This window comes from Hevea brasiliensis, chromosome 9 (genome assembly GCF_030052815.1).
Source record: "Hevea brasiliensis isolate MT/VB/25A 57/8 chromosome 9, ASM3005281v1, whole genome shotgun sequence".
Lineage (NCBI taxonomy): Eukaryota > Viridiplantae > Streptophyta > Magnoliopsida > Malpighiales > Euphorbiaceae > Hevea > Hevea brasiliensis.
Genome location: NC_079501.1, coordinates 16455747 through 16470454, shown reverse-complemented (window position 1 = coordinate 16470454; position 14708 = coordinate 16455747). Strand labels below are relative to the sequence as shown.

Genomic DNA, 14708 nt, shown 5'->3' with positions numbered 1-14708 from the left:
GGTGGCGCTCTGTCTCCCAGCACAAGCACAAGACCATCTAAGCCATGATTATTATTAATTTTATATATTTTAAAAAAAAAAATGTTAAAAATACGCCTCCTTTTCACTGCCCATTGCAAAAATCTAAGATCTATCGGCTCAATAAAATAATATATATATAATTATTTTTTTATTTGTATAAAAAATGAAAAAATAATAGAATAAGGTCAGAAGGGAAAAAAAATAAAGTAGCGGGTTTTCCGTGAAAAAGAAGGAGAGAGGTTGAATAGCCACGTGTCATGATAAATGACCGTTAGATGAGAATGAGATAGATCGTTTTCGTTGCGGGAGATCGAGAGAGAGAAAGAGGAGACTGTGACGTCCATAGCCAATGAGGAGAGAGGGACGCAGTTTAGAGCTTTTGGGAGAGAGAGAGGTTATTTTTGTTATAGAGACACGAGGCATTGCTCAGAGAAGCTAAAAGGTTCAGCACTGCAAGAAATCAGAGAGAGAGAGAGAGAAAAGGAGAGTGAGAATTAAATTGGGTAGCAGAAGACTGGCTATGGCGGCGTTGCAGACAGATGGATGAGCAGCAGATGCAGCAGCGGCAGTTGTAATTCTGTGTCTTGGAATTAAATGAGTCATCTCAATTCCACCACTGTCAAGTAAAAAGAAACCAAAGGAAAGGAAGGAGGAGAGAACAGAATTGAAAGCGCGATTGACGCTACTTCTGAGCTCCTCCACCCTCCAAAAGTTGCTGAATTACTATTACTTCGTTCTGGCAGGCGAAATTACCGACCACCGCTGTCGCCACCAAGAACATCAACAACAAAAAGCATAACTAATCAGCAACTACGCTGTTGTTTAGAGACCGGATAGAGTGAGGAGAGAGGGAATCACGGACACAATACACGTATACAACACAAAAAATACGAAGAAATAAATTGTAAGAATAATTCTCTCTTCCACTCAAAACCCATAATTCCAGAATTTCTAAAGACTACATTTCACTTCAGGGCTCTATTCACTAGTCAAAAAACCCAGAGAGCCAGTAGCTTCTGATATGGATTTTCTCTCACAATTGAGGATTGGGTCAGGTTTAGAACAATGGCTGGGCTGTTCTCATTAGGAGGTGGTGGTGGGGGAAGTAACCAAGACGACCAGCATAACAACCCGCCAAGTGAAATCCCACAAGAAGGCTGGTTCTGGTACAAAAACGAAGACATTCCTTACAAGGGTTTTGAGCTATGGCAACAGCAAGAATTTCTCCACCAACGCCACCAAAATCCACAGCAAGATCTTTACTCTTCAGCTGCTGGGTTAGGGGTGGGCCCCGGCAGGAGCTCAATCAACTTCTCTGATGAGTCTTCGTCGAGATCAGCCTTCATGATGATGAGGTCCAGCAGTGGAGGAGGAGGCATGAGCTGCCAAGATTGCGGCAACCAAGCCAGGAAAGATTGTGTATACATGCGGTGTAGAACTTGTTGCAAGAGCCGAGGATTCGACTGCCAAACCCATGTCAAAAGCACATGGGTTCCTGCTTCTAAACGCCGAGAGAGGCAACAACAGCGCTCTGCCTTGCAGCAACAGCAGCAGCACCTTCAACTCCGCGGAGAGAATCCCAAAAGACTCAGAGAGAATCCAAGCTCCTCATCCTCTCTTGCGTGCACTCGCTTACCCACCAACGCCTCAGGTACAGTTGCTTCATATTTTTCTTTACTTTTCTTTCCCGAACAACTCAGAGTTCCAGTGATTGACTCTTCAAAAGAATTCAGAGGCACATCATCAGAGTATCTAGAAAGAAAAGAGATAGACCATATCTATTGCGTGTAATGAAATCGACTTCCGTAGTAAACCCATCAGCTTTTTTTCTTTTTTTTTTCCCCCCTTTTCCTAATACTATTTTCTAGTATTCCTGACGAGTGAATTGACAGGGAAGAAACTATTTCGTCCTCTTTGCGAGCGAGTGTGTGTATTTTTCTGGATATCTGTGTATATGCTTTTTTGTGCCATTTCATATTACGTAAAATAATTTAATAAAAATCCCATTTCTTATCTATCTATGCTTGTTTAATCTGAGCTTATCTTTCTTTTAACAGTTTTAGGGTTAGAACTGGGGAATTTCCCAGCAGAAGTTAGTTCTCCCGCTGTATTTCGCTGCGTAAGAGTGAGTGGCATTGACGAACATGATGATCAATACGCTTATCAAACTGCTGTCAACATTGGAGGTCATTTTTTTAAGGGTATTCTCTATGATCATGGCCCTGAAAGCACCTATATGTCAGCTGCTGAAACCTCCTCCGGTGGAGCTAGTGGTGTAGCTCAACCGCTTAACTTAATTACAGCTGGTACTGCTACCGCATCCGCTGCAATCTCCCCCACCGGCGCCGGTGGAGGCGTAACGTCTGCTTCATCTAGTGCAGCAGCATCAGCGTTTATGGATCCTTCCTCTCTCTACCCAATTCCGCTCAACACTTTCATTGCTGGTACGCCATTCTTCCCAAACCCAAGATCATGAAATGAAACCACATCATTTCATTGTCATTGTCTCTTCCATATTTCCACCTTTTACACCGTCTATTGGCAAGTATTTTTGACAAAAAAAAAAAATGGCAAGTATTTGATATTGATGATGATAAATGCAGCGGTAGAGAAGTACATTTGACACTTTCATTGAAATACAACTACCTAAACCGAGGGGGAAAAAACAAAGGAGAGAAGAAAACAAGGAAAAAAAAAAAAAGATTGAACTGAGAGGAAATAAGAAACATGCCTGTTAGTTGTTCTTGTGCAAATTTCAATGCTTCAGTTTAAGTTATTCTTCTCTTTCTTCTTTATCTCTCGATTTTTTTTTTCTTTCTTGATTATTTTGTGTAATGTAATATGTGGCTGTTTGTTGTTCTTGTTTATTATATTATATGTTTGTCTTCTGGGGTTGAATTTGCATTGCACTAATGACTACTAGTGCATATTGGACTTGGGAAGCTGCCTTTTCCCTGTTTACCCGTAAGTTTGCCTGTCTGAAATGGTTTCTTCTGTGGCTGGACAAACTGCAAAGACAACATCATTTTACCTGGGGCGGCATGGGCGGTCTCCATCCATGCATGAGAGCATTCAAGTTGTGTGTGTGTGTTCATGTGATATTATTATTATTATTATTATTAGTATGTTTTTCTCTCTCTCTTCGAGCTTCTTAATTTGAACAGGCATGCATATATGTTACTTAATAATTTGATGATAAAATGGGAAATATTACTTATCAACTACTCTGGATACGCGTGAGTGTGTGTGTGTGTATGTATGTGAGAGAGAGAGAGAGAGAGAGAGAGAGAGACAGGGAGGGAGGGAGGGAGGCTTTCTCAATGAGTGGAAATTTAGATCAAGCTAAAGAACCGAAAGATTCAGAATCTTGTCAGCTTAAGGCTTGTTTGACATTGAAATTACCTTTCAGAACAAAAACATTATTTTAAATATCGTTGAAAAAAATGATTTAAAAAATAATATTTTATTATTTTAATATTTTTATTATTAAAATTGATTAAATTTAATTTTTAATTTTTTTTAATATTTTTTAATTAATATATTTAAAAAAATAATTTTATCAATGACAACTTCAATAATAATGCCAAACAAACCCTTATTCTCCAGACCATCCGACTCAAATCGTGTTGTTTATATTTGCTACCCATATAATTAGCCTCTCTGAACCTAAAGATTTCTCCCTTCCCAATAAGAAAAAAAGGTCTTTTGTCTCTTGGAAAATGGTTTCTTGTTTACTATATTACATTATTTTTGGACGTAAACAGTTTGTTTTCAATAATGCCGACATCTAATGAGACTAGCTAGCTATATCCATTTTGTATCTTTGCTATTAAATGTGGCTTTGTTTCATTGGAGTGGTATGTACAACAGCGTCAATTAAAATAAATATAAACCGCATGCTTTTATATATATATATAGACACACACACACTTTGATCATTGTCTGCATGTAATCCTATGGGAAGTCTAAATGAAAGGAGTTGCTTTGATCAAATCTTCACATATTTTCAAGGCAAGGGCTTGAGTTGTGATTTTAAATGCTAATTATCAGCATAAGTATATAAAGTTATTAAGAAAATCATGACTAAAAATAAAATCATGATGTGGTTTATATTGGTTTATTGCTATGTCCACCACAAGTACGACTAATAAAGTGTAAACTGGCGAAAAAAAAGTTCCGGGGAACAATGGAAGACAGTTATTATACCAAATCAGTGAAGTAAATTGTTATAATTTAGATACTAGCTATTGATTATGAGTTTTTTTTCTAAATATTTGTTCAGTTTTTGTCCTTGAAATTTTTGGTTATCCTTGGTTTTGAAAGTTAAGATGCCTTACAATTTTTTTGGCTAGATATTGTAACCGGGAAAAAAATTTCTACTATATGTAAACTGTGTAATCTAAGCTTGAATTTCAGTGGAACATGCTTTTCGTGGAAAAATTCTGGAAACACCTACTTATTATTTTAAATGTTCATGCTGTGTAAAGTATTTAAATTATAATTGTGCTCAGTTTTGTTGTTTTGTCTGTAACTAGCGCAGTATATTGCCTATTTAGTATTTCTGCTAATTCTACTTTGGATGAAAACCTTCATGTAAGAAGATGGTAATTAATAGTGAAGAGAGCCGGAAAAACTGAGTGTTAAAACATTACAATACTAGTTTTCACATATATAATGATTTATTCTTGCACGCAAATATGCATCAGTTTATAAATTAATAATTTTAATGGTACACCATTCATTTTGAGAAAATGAATGGCACAATTAATGCTAAATGTTTATTAGTTTTGTTTTTATCCTTTACCCTATAGCTACTGCTATTGTTGGGGAAAGTGGCACTAATTTCGTGTCTGATTCGATGCCTACTCTTTATATATGTAACTTCCGTCTTCTCCCTGAAGCTTGCATTATATTCCTATTCCTTGTGTTGTGTAAGAGTCAAGACCAGTGGACATTTCTTCAGAGAAAATAAGCCGGACTCTGAGAATGACATTTTTCATTTTTGGTGAAAATATTGGGTAGGAAGTTGGAATTTTACATAAAACTGGTTGAGCATGCCTATAACCTAATGTTGCTATTAAAACAAATAGATGACTTGTGAAGCTGTGTTCTTTTTTTTTTTTTTTTTTTGATAAGGAAGCTGTGTTCATTTATTTGTGAGTTATTTCAGTTAGAAGTTGGTTTCTCATTGTTTTGTAGGGAATAAAAACAAACTTTTTGTGTTCAAATGTCTGCTAAGAGAAATTATGGATTGCATTGTTCATATGCACTAATAGGCATCTTTTACATCTTCCTTTTTCCTCTTTTTGATTTAGATGTAGAATTCAATAAAGCCCGTCACTTGCCCCCCATTTAACTAAGAGTATTATTGGTCTGCCACTTGATACACAAGGAAAAAGATTGGAAAGAAAAGAAATAACAAAAGCATGTCTTGATACATATATAGCATGAATTAATGTGATACAATAAAACAGAATTTTATATGTTCATGCGAGCGCTTGTAGAATTCATGCATGGAACATAAATAAACCTATCGTTTTGCTAACTTTGACGTTTGTTTTTAGAGCATGACGATTAAGGAAACTCATTTGGTGCAATTTGCTTTTGAATATCTCTATGTGCATTATCAATTTTTAGCACGTTACTCAATAGAAGTAGTGCTACAAAAGCATGAGAATTAAATAATACAAGAGCATAATAACAATGTGCAATTGTTCCCTTTTTCTTGGCTGATAAAAAAAATTGTTCCTTTTTTTCTTCCATTTTGGTGCTTGCATAGTTTTTTTTTTCTTCTATAATATATTCAGTTTGATAGTTTCAACATGCAGAATTGTCCACGTTTTATCTGTTTCTAATATATTCGTTTCACTTTGGAGCTTTAGCATACGCAAAACAATTTTCAGCCCCTCAAGTAAATTTTTTTTTTTTTGGTACATATCATAAGCATATGAAAGCCTAAAATTCTTCAAGGTAAGCAGAATGGTTCAATCTCTGAGTTTCAAGTTGAAGTTGTTTGATTCCACTTCTTCGGGTTAATTATCAATGCATACATGGTTTTCATTTTTTAGTGCATTCAGGATCATGAAAGCTTAAGCTCTGAGTTTCAAAGTAAAGCTCTGAGACTAGAGTTCTTGGGGTTATGATATGGCTTGCGAGTGATTGTTAGAATAGTTTTGACAATTCACTTCTTACTGCATTTGATTATACAATTCAAACATTGATCACATCTTTTAAATGATTTATGACTGTATTTTACATATTTAAGGAACTGGATCACCTAATCCAACCATAATCAGCTCCCATTATTGCATATTTCAAGTGTTTTTTCCGCAAGAAATGTGAAAATTCACATTGCAATAAAATCACTATGTAGAGATCATGAGTTGTACAGTACAGGAGCCAAGGGTTATTTGATAGGTAAATTTTTTCTAATTTTGTTTTCGTTTCAAAACGAGTGGTTAGTATTTTCTACTGGATCCCCTATAATTTGAGTAGAACCTATGTACCATCATAGCAGTACAAAGCCAGAATTGAAATCCAATATAGTAAAGCTAAACAATCAAACACTAGAACTTTTGGGTATCAAATCCCTTTCCCAATGCCAAAAGTATTCCAAACAACTTACACAGAGATGTTGATAATGAGAATTACCTCATATGCAAATGTCCTTGTTCATGAACTTCTACTTTTCTCGGATTCTCATGTTACCTTAGGAAACAACCATGTCTCTTGTGTATCGTACACCAAACAAACGTAAGAAGAAATCTAAAACCAAGCCTGCCTATATAAAACCTCAAAAAACAGTTCAAATTCATGGAATTTAACAGATTTTACCAAGCATGCCTTAAAAGTAAGCCAATTTCAGAAGAGGGTAGGGAGGGAATGACCACATTACCGTACCTGCTTGCAAGAGAGCCTCTGCTTTGGCACTTATGAAGTGCGAAAAATCGTAGCTTCTTCATCAGCTGAGCTCTGCCGGACACTGCTCTTTATGACCTCACATGAGCAAAACAAGAAGCAAGAGAATCTAGCTACTCAGTCAGAGACGCAGGGGAGAGAGAGAGAGAGAGAGAAGCATCTTAAAGAGATTAATTTTGTGTGTAAACCAAGACGATAGGATAGTAGGGTTTGTTATTGAATATAGGGTTTTGGTTTAGGCAAATTTCAGTAGGTAGAGTGAGGCCAGATGCCAGATTTATACGAATCTACAGTACCATAATGCATTAGTATCGGTGGGCATAATTGGTGTGGTCCCAAACGACAAGCAGTCCAATTAGTGAAAATCTTCTTCAGCTCAAAGATTGATTTGCTCAACTTTACTGTTAAGAGAGCCCTATTCTGCTTGTGAGAAAGCAGGAGACAGACTGAATTACCTACTGGGAAGCATTTACGTTCGCAGCTAAACAACGACATTAATATTCTTAATTAATAAAAGCCTGGATGAAAGAGTGCAAGCTCTCTCTCTCTCTCTCTCTCTCTCTGTCTCTCTCTGTCTGTGGGAAAAATAGTATTTATTTATTTTATAGCCTTTGGTTTTGAGCTGCAAGGCACCAACTGCTTAGTGCCAGGTGCATGGTTTGTTTGAGCTATGCCTGGCTTTCTCCACGATACCATAAAGCAAAGAAACAAGTATTTAATAAACTCCATCCTCCATTACTCTCACCAATTGTCTGTTCAATCATCAGCCATCCATCATGATATTCTTTCCGTGGTGTTTCAAGCATCTGTATCTATTTTGCTTGTTTCCACGTATCAAAACCATTAATTGTGGAATTTTTTTTGGGTGTATTAACTATTTGACGGTTTTTCTTTTTTCTTTTTTTTGTTATTATTGATGACCACAGCTTATAAGATAGTTATTTTTCATTATCGAATGCAAAATTTTGTTATGAAAGAAGGAATAAATTTTAAAATGGAATTAACAACTTAAAAAAAAAAAAAAACAATATCACTTTCCATTTTATGGAAAAAATCAAAGGAAGAAACAATGCACTTATAACCTAATTATGGAATTGGATCTCCAATTATCAAAAGATTCAAAATATTTGTTGGCTTGTGGTTAGGAGTTTTTATCACTTTCTCTCGGTTAGTTTTCACTTAAAATCTTGCCTTGAGAATATTCCTTTTAATTTTTAAGCAAGCTTTTTAGAAACCTGACACGATTGACATTTTCCACCTAAAAGTAATGATAAAGTGACAAGTACTTGACAGAATGATCTCCCTCTCTCTCTCTCTCTCTCTGTATATATATTCTCCATTAAAAGAAAAAAAAAAATCATTCATCATATATGTAATATTAATTTCAAAATTAATTAGTTAAATATCTGCAGCTCCATCTCTTTAAGAACTTCTATTGTATACCAAAAAAAGGATATCCCCATAAATAAATAATATGTGGATGCCTTGATTTATATAAGATAATAATGAATAACATTCCATTTTACGCATCTTTTTTTATTTAATTTACCTTAGTTTAAATGCAATGCTATAATCATTTTTCTTTGGCATATACATACGATGTTGCCAGAATTTCAAATGCTAAATTAATTAAACATACGGACAAGCCGATGTGAATCACACGTCCCATAAAGTAAGTGCCCAAAAATGTCCCTGAATTTGGTCCACTAGAAAACAGCTGTACGTATGTATGTATGTTGTAGATTAATATTATTAATTTATTATTTAAATATTTGTAAAAAAAATTATATATTTAATGTATAAATTATTTGTTGATTTAAGACTCTTGATGGATCTCTCCCTTTTATAAGGGAGCTTATATTCAATAATGAAAGATATATAGTCCTTTATATCATATTTGACACCTATTAATCTCAAGTGATTACTAAGTGATAATTCAATTATTTTTAGGATGATAAAATCTCAAAATTTAATCAATTTTTAATTAAAATTAATGGAATTAAAAATTAATAATCTTAAATGATTGGTTCCTTATTAATATTTTAAAAAAAAAATCTCAAGTATTTAAAACACTTCACTTTTGATGATTATGATTTTATTTTACTTAAAAGTCAACATTATGAAGAAATGATTAATTATGTTTTGGTCACATTATATGTTAAGGATTAATATTCAGATTATTTAGTAAGACTAAATGAATTTTCTATTTTAGGACAAGAAATAATAGATTTAAACATGAAGATTTGTTTCCCAAAAACTAGGCTTATAGATATTGGAGATGACGGAAGATTGGAAATGCAATAATGTTGTCTGAGCAACGATAAACATATTTGTAATGCAATATTGTCCTAATCTTATTTCTTAACATTTCGAAACTAAAAAATGGGATTAAAGGTGGCATCTACAGCACTAGGGTCCATGCATGTTGGGGCTTGGCAACAACAAAAAAAAAAAATAGTGTCTGCCATCTCAATAATCTTAAAAAATGGAGCACCTTATTATTATTATTATTATTTTGTCTGAAAGCACCTTATTATTAGTATTTTATATCAACACATGAGCTCAGGATTCTCTCCTACTTGGGTTTCAATGTTTCTATAATCATCATTCACCAAATTGATTTTGGATTGGATGGGCTGAGTTTGATTCTCCTCCTTCAAATTCTGGGCAGCCTGCCTTCAACTGCTGGGCTTTGATTATGGGTCCTCTGCGCAGAAAAAATGCTTGGGCCACCATACCCTTTGCCCAAGTTCCCATTCCTGCCAAAAGGAAATGGGCAATGGAGCTGCGTGAGATAAGGCGAGAATTTCTCATCAGGAAAAGTTACTGGACCATCCAATAACTTTAACCTGAAATGCATTTTTTTTTTTTAAATTTTTACAGTTTTTTAATTAGATGGGATTATTCGTTTTTGAATCTCTAACTATACATAGACACTTCAATATTAAATTATTATTATTATTATTATTATTATTATCATTTTTTTATAATAAATGCATATAAAGAATCAAAAAGTAACACACCTCATTGTAAAATTATGGTAATTTTATAATGGCATACTAATATTTACGTTTTCACACATATATATATACTCCGCATCGAATGTAAGATTCCATAGGACCTATTCACAATACTAAATTATTAATGTAATCGTTAAGCACAATATAGTGAATTTTAGTATACACATGGAAGAATTATTTTCAAATGATGCTAACGTTGGCAAAACTTATTGGGACGATACATAATTAAATAGCAATAATTCAGACTTGAGTTGTCCTAATTGTTGGTGTAACGAATTTCCTCCTCCGACTCGTCAGGATCTTTGAGAAATTCTACATTGGAAATTTTCTTTGGTTGTCTTCTGTCAACTTTTGTTCTCTCATTCGATCTCCACAAGCACAGCTGAAACCTCTCCCTTGCTTTTGTATTCAAGCAAGCAATCTCTCTTGAGAAACATCTTATCTATAACCTTCTTCCCAAAAAGAGAAAAAATAGAAATAAAATGGCTCTAGGAAGGTCTCGTACCAGTAAGCGTAGCTCATCATCTTCTTCCTATGCATCAACTATTACTACGGTAGCATTCATAGCAGTATGTGTTGTAGGTGTGTGGATGCTAACCTCCAACTCTGTAGTCCCTCCACAGACCACCGCTCGGACAGCCGAGGTAACCACCATCAGCACTGTGGATGAACCTGATGTTACCTCGTCCAATGAGGTGCAGAATAATGAACCCAGTAACAAAAAAGATCAACCTGTTTTCGAAGACAATCCTGGTGATCTTCCTGCTGATGCTATCAAATCTGATGATCCTAAAACCATCAATGAGCAGAGTAATAATGGTAAACAAGATACTGGGGAACAGGTTGCTGTTGTTGAAGAGAACTCGCAGAGTTTGAAGGGGAAAGAACCTGGTGAGGAGCAAGAGAAGCAGAGAGAAAGCCAGACTCAGGTATCTGAGGAGAGCACACTCAGTCAAAACCAGCAAGCCGATCAAACCAACCGAGAAATTTCTGAATCTGATCAGGGAAGCCGGAAAACAAGAAATGAGGAGAGCAATGAGAATCAAGAGCAAACCACAGTCTCTGAAAATGGTGAAAATTCACAGGATCAATTTCAGAATCAAAAGCAAAATGAAGATCAACAACGAGAACAGCGAGAAAAGATTGATATAGGCAAGAATTCACTGGATTCTCAGAACCAAGAATTAAACGCAGATCAACAACAACAGAAAAAAGAAACTGAAAGCACAGAAAAAAATAAGGAATCTCAAAATTCGAAATCATATGAGGAACAGCAACAACAACAACGACAAGAAGACGCTGGAATTCAGACGACTTCTCAAGAATCTCAAAATGAGATATCAGAAGAAGATCAAAAAGAGAGACTGAAGCAACAACAACAAGAGCAACAACAGCAGCAGAAGCAGCAGCAAGAACAAAAGCAAGACTCAGCCTCTAGTGATGAAACACAACAACAGCATCAATTTGAAGACGTAACTGTCCCTGGAATTAAACAAAATGAGGATAAAAAATCTGAAAAAGCAACAGAGGACATAAAAACCCAAGCTGAGAATCAACAAACCCAGCAAGAGTCTAAAGGTGAAAACAATCCCATCCCAGAAACAAAACAGGACACAACAACGGAAGATAAGTCAATTGAAAGGAACCCAGCTGGCGAGTCATCATTCCCTAGTGGTGGGACTTCAGGAATACCCAAAGAATCGAAGGAATCAAAGAAGTCCTGGTCAACTCAGGCAGCGGAATCAGAGAACCAGAAAGAGAGACGGAAAGAGGAATCAGATGGTAAAGAAAGCATCTACGGATACACATGGCCACTCTGTAACGTCACAGCAGGTCCTGATTATATACCTTGTTTGGACAACGAGAAGGCAATCAAGCAGTTGAGAAGTACCAGGCACTTTGAGCATCGGGAGAGGCATTGCCCTGAGGAGGGACCCACTTGTTTGGTCCCACTTCCCGAGGGATACAAAACGCCCATCACATGGCCTGGAAGCAGAGACAAGGTATCATTGAAATCTTCTGCTCAACATTTGCATGAGTAATATGAATCGTCAATTTTTTTTTTTTGATTGTCCATCGAAAATTCTTGAAGGATATATAGAGAGGGAGGGCTGCATTCAAGACAGACATCCATGGAACTGCTAGTCCAATGATTACATTGCTATTTATGACTCCATGCATTAAATAAGTTTAGAAATAAGGTTTTTTTTTTTTTAATTGTGATATGACAGATATGGTATCATAATGTACCTCATACGAAATTGGCGGAGGTGAAGGGTCACCAGAATTGGGTTAAGGTGACGGGTGAACTGTTGACCTTCCCAGGTGGTGGCACCCAATTCATACATGGAGCTCTCCACTACATTGAGTTTCTTCAAAAGGTGAAGATTCTTTTTTATTTTTTATTTTTATTTTTTTTCTAATTAGAAAGAAATCGATTTTGATCCGTCTAATGGGTTCAGGCAGTGCCCAACATAGAATGGGGGAAGCATACTCGAGTGATTTTGGACGTGGGGTGCGGGGTTGCAAGCTTTGGCGGTTACCTTTTCGAAAAGGATGTTCTTACAATGTCTTTTGCACCAAAGGATGAACATGAAGCCCAAGTGCAATTCGCCCTAGAAAGAGGAATACCTGCCATATCCGCTGTCATGGGTTCTCAGCGTCTCCCATTCCCAAGCGGGGTCTTCGATCTCATCCACTGTGCTCGCTGTAGAGTGCCTTGGCACGCTGATGGTCTCAACTCTTCTTTTTCTTCTTCTTTTCAACCTATAGGTGTACAAAGCTAGTCCATTAAATTTGCCAGGCTTAATTGTTCAGGTGGTATGCTACTCTTGGAATTGAACCGTGTCCTGCGACCTGGAGGATATTTTGTTTGGTCGGCTACTCCTGTTTACCAAAAACTTCAAGAAGATGTGGAGATATGGAAAGGTATATAAGATTTGTTTAAAAACTTGTCATTCCCATTTTGAAATTTCTTCAAGCTCAACTTGTTACATTATCATTTTTTTTTTCTAGCAATGTCTGCATTGACGGTATCCATGTGTTGGGAGCCCGTGACGATTAAGAAGGACAAACTTAATTCTATTGGTGCTGCCATCTACCGCAAACCAACCTCTAATGATTGCTACAATCAAAGAAAGAAAAATATTCCTCCATTGTGTAAGAGTGATGATGATCCGAGTGCTGCCTGGTAGGTTTTATTTCACTCGGTCTCGGTGAAGTTACAAGTTAGCAACTAGAAATCTTGATTCTCAATTATTACTCGTTCTGACATTGTATCTTTCAGGTACGTACCTCTGCAGGCGTGCATGCATGAGGTGCCTGTCGACTACAATGAAAGAGGGGCTCGGTGGCCTGAGAATTGGCCTCGTAGACTACAGACACCTCCTTACTGGCTAAACAGCTCTCAGATGGGGATCTATGGGAAACCAGCTCCTCAGGATTTTGCCACAGATTATGAACATTGGAAACATGTAGTGCGCAACTCATACATAAAGGGGCTAGGAATCAGTTGGTCCAACGTCAGAAATATTATGGACATGAGAGCTGTTTATGGAGGGTATTGATCCTTTTACCTTATTATTATTTGTTCTGCTAATTATTAGTATTACGAGGAAAAATTGGTGATACTGAAGCTAATTAACCTTTTATACGTCAGGTTTGCCGCAGCTCTGATGGACCTTAAGGTATGGGTCTTAAACGTTGTGAACGTAGATTCCCCAGACACGCTTCCTATAATATATGAGAGAGGCCTTTTTGGTATATACCATGATTGGTGTGAATCCTTCAGCACTTACCCTCGAACTTATGACCTCCTCCATGCTGATCATCTCTTCTCAAAGCTGAAGAAAAGGTAATATATATCAATGAATTTAGTGCCTATATGTTCTATTTATAGTTCACCCTTCCATTTCTAGAGCCTGATAACCAAATTGGACTCTTACGTTTTGCAGGTGCAAACTTGCTCCTGTTATGGCAGAGGTTGATAGGATAGTGAGACCTGGAGGTAAATTGATCGTTCGTGATGAGTCCAAAGCAATAGGAGAAGTTGAGAACCTGTTAAAGTCCCTGAGATGGGAGGTTCATCTAACCTTCTCCAGAGACCAAGAAGGCTTGCTCAGCGCACAGAAAGGTGATTGGCGGCCACAAACACTTGCAGCTTCTTCCTGATAGTGTAGAGAATAGCATTGGCTAGATAATCTTGTGGTGTGACGCTCCAAGAAAGCTTGTATACCTGTCATGGTGAGTTTCTCTGCTGCTGCGCTTCCTTTGGGATGTACTATCTTTTTTGCTTAACACAAATGTGTTTGTTGTCATGTAAAACTTTCAAGTGATATATATAGTCAATGATTAGTGTTACAATTGGCCGGTTCATGGATTTATATGCCAAAAACCCGTGTGCAAATGGCACGCTTAACTTTGTCGGAATAAGTTCCAATGCAACAAATGAATAAGATGGTGACAGATTAAGATTATGCATCCCAAGATCTCATCTCTTTAACTACAAACCATTTTACCAAATCTTGAATAGCCACCAATTCATTCGTCTGCTAGGAATGAAATTACTCTGTTGTGTTTAAAATGCCAGCAAAAAAGTGTTTGGAAAACTCAATTTTGGTCTATATTCAAACAATGCGGCAGAACCACATCAAAACTGGGTGATTTAGCCCACCTTCTCAGATAATTTTTTCATGCCTAATCTAAAATATAAAATCATTGTCCATGAGTGAAATGACATGGTAATGCATA

General features: G+C 36.5%; 2 protein-coding genes and 1 long non-coding RNA gene across 4 annotated transcripts; 2 read left to right on the top strand and 1 right to left on the bottom strand.

Moving 5' to 3' along the window:
* Positions 1-919: 919 nt before the first annotated feature.
* On the bottom strand, positions 920-7557 carry LOC131183133 (uncharacterized). The gene is made up of 2 exons (XR_009151275.1): positions 6673-7557; positions 920-1738 (listed from the first exon to the last, which is right to left on the bottom strand). It is a non-coding gene; the product is annotated as an uncharacterized LOC131183133 (long non-coding RNA).
* Positions 1087-3158, top strand: LOC110639588 (protein SHI RELATED SEQUENCE 1). Of its 2 annotated transcripts, XM_021790602.2 has the most exons (3): positions 1087-1672; positions 2079-2465; positions 2945-3158. In XM_021790602.2, the coding sequence occupies exons 1-3, from the start codon at positions 1087-1089 to the stop codon at positions 3001-3003; spliced, it is 1032 nt and encodes a 343-aa protein (XP_021646294.2). In that variant the 3' UTR covers positions 3004-3158. The 2 variants fall into 2 exon arrangements, with proteins under 2 accessions (XP_021646294.2, XP_058009156.1); XM_058153173.1 differs by having other exon boundaries at positions 2079-3158.
* Positions 7558-10159: 2602 nt separating the features above from the next.
* On the top strand, positions 10160-14129 carry LOC110639569 (probable methyltransferase PMT27). Its single transcript, XM_058153172.1, has 8 exons — positions 10160-11962; positions 12191-12340; positions 12422-12692; positions 12777-12887; positions 12975-13149; positions 13246-13518; positions 13618-13812; positions 13913-14129. Exons 1-8 carry the CDS (start codon positions 10442-10444, stop codon positions 14127-14129), a joined length of 2913 nt encoding a protein of 970 aa, XP_058009155.1. The 5' UTR covers positions 10160-10441.
* The last annotated feature ends 579 nt before the right edge of the window (positions 14130-14708 follow it).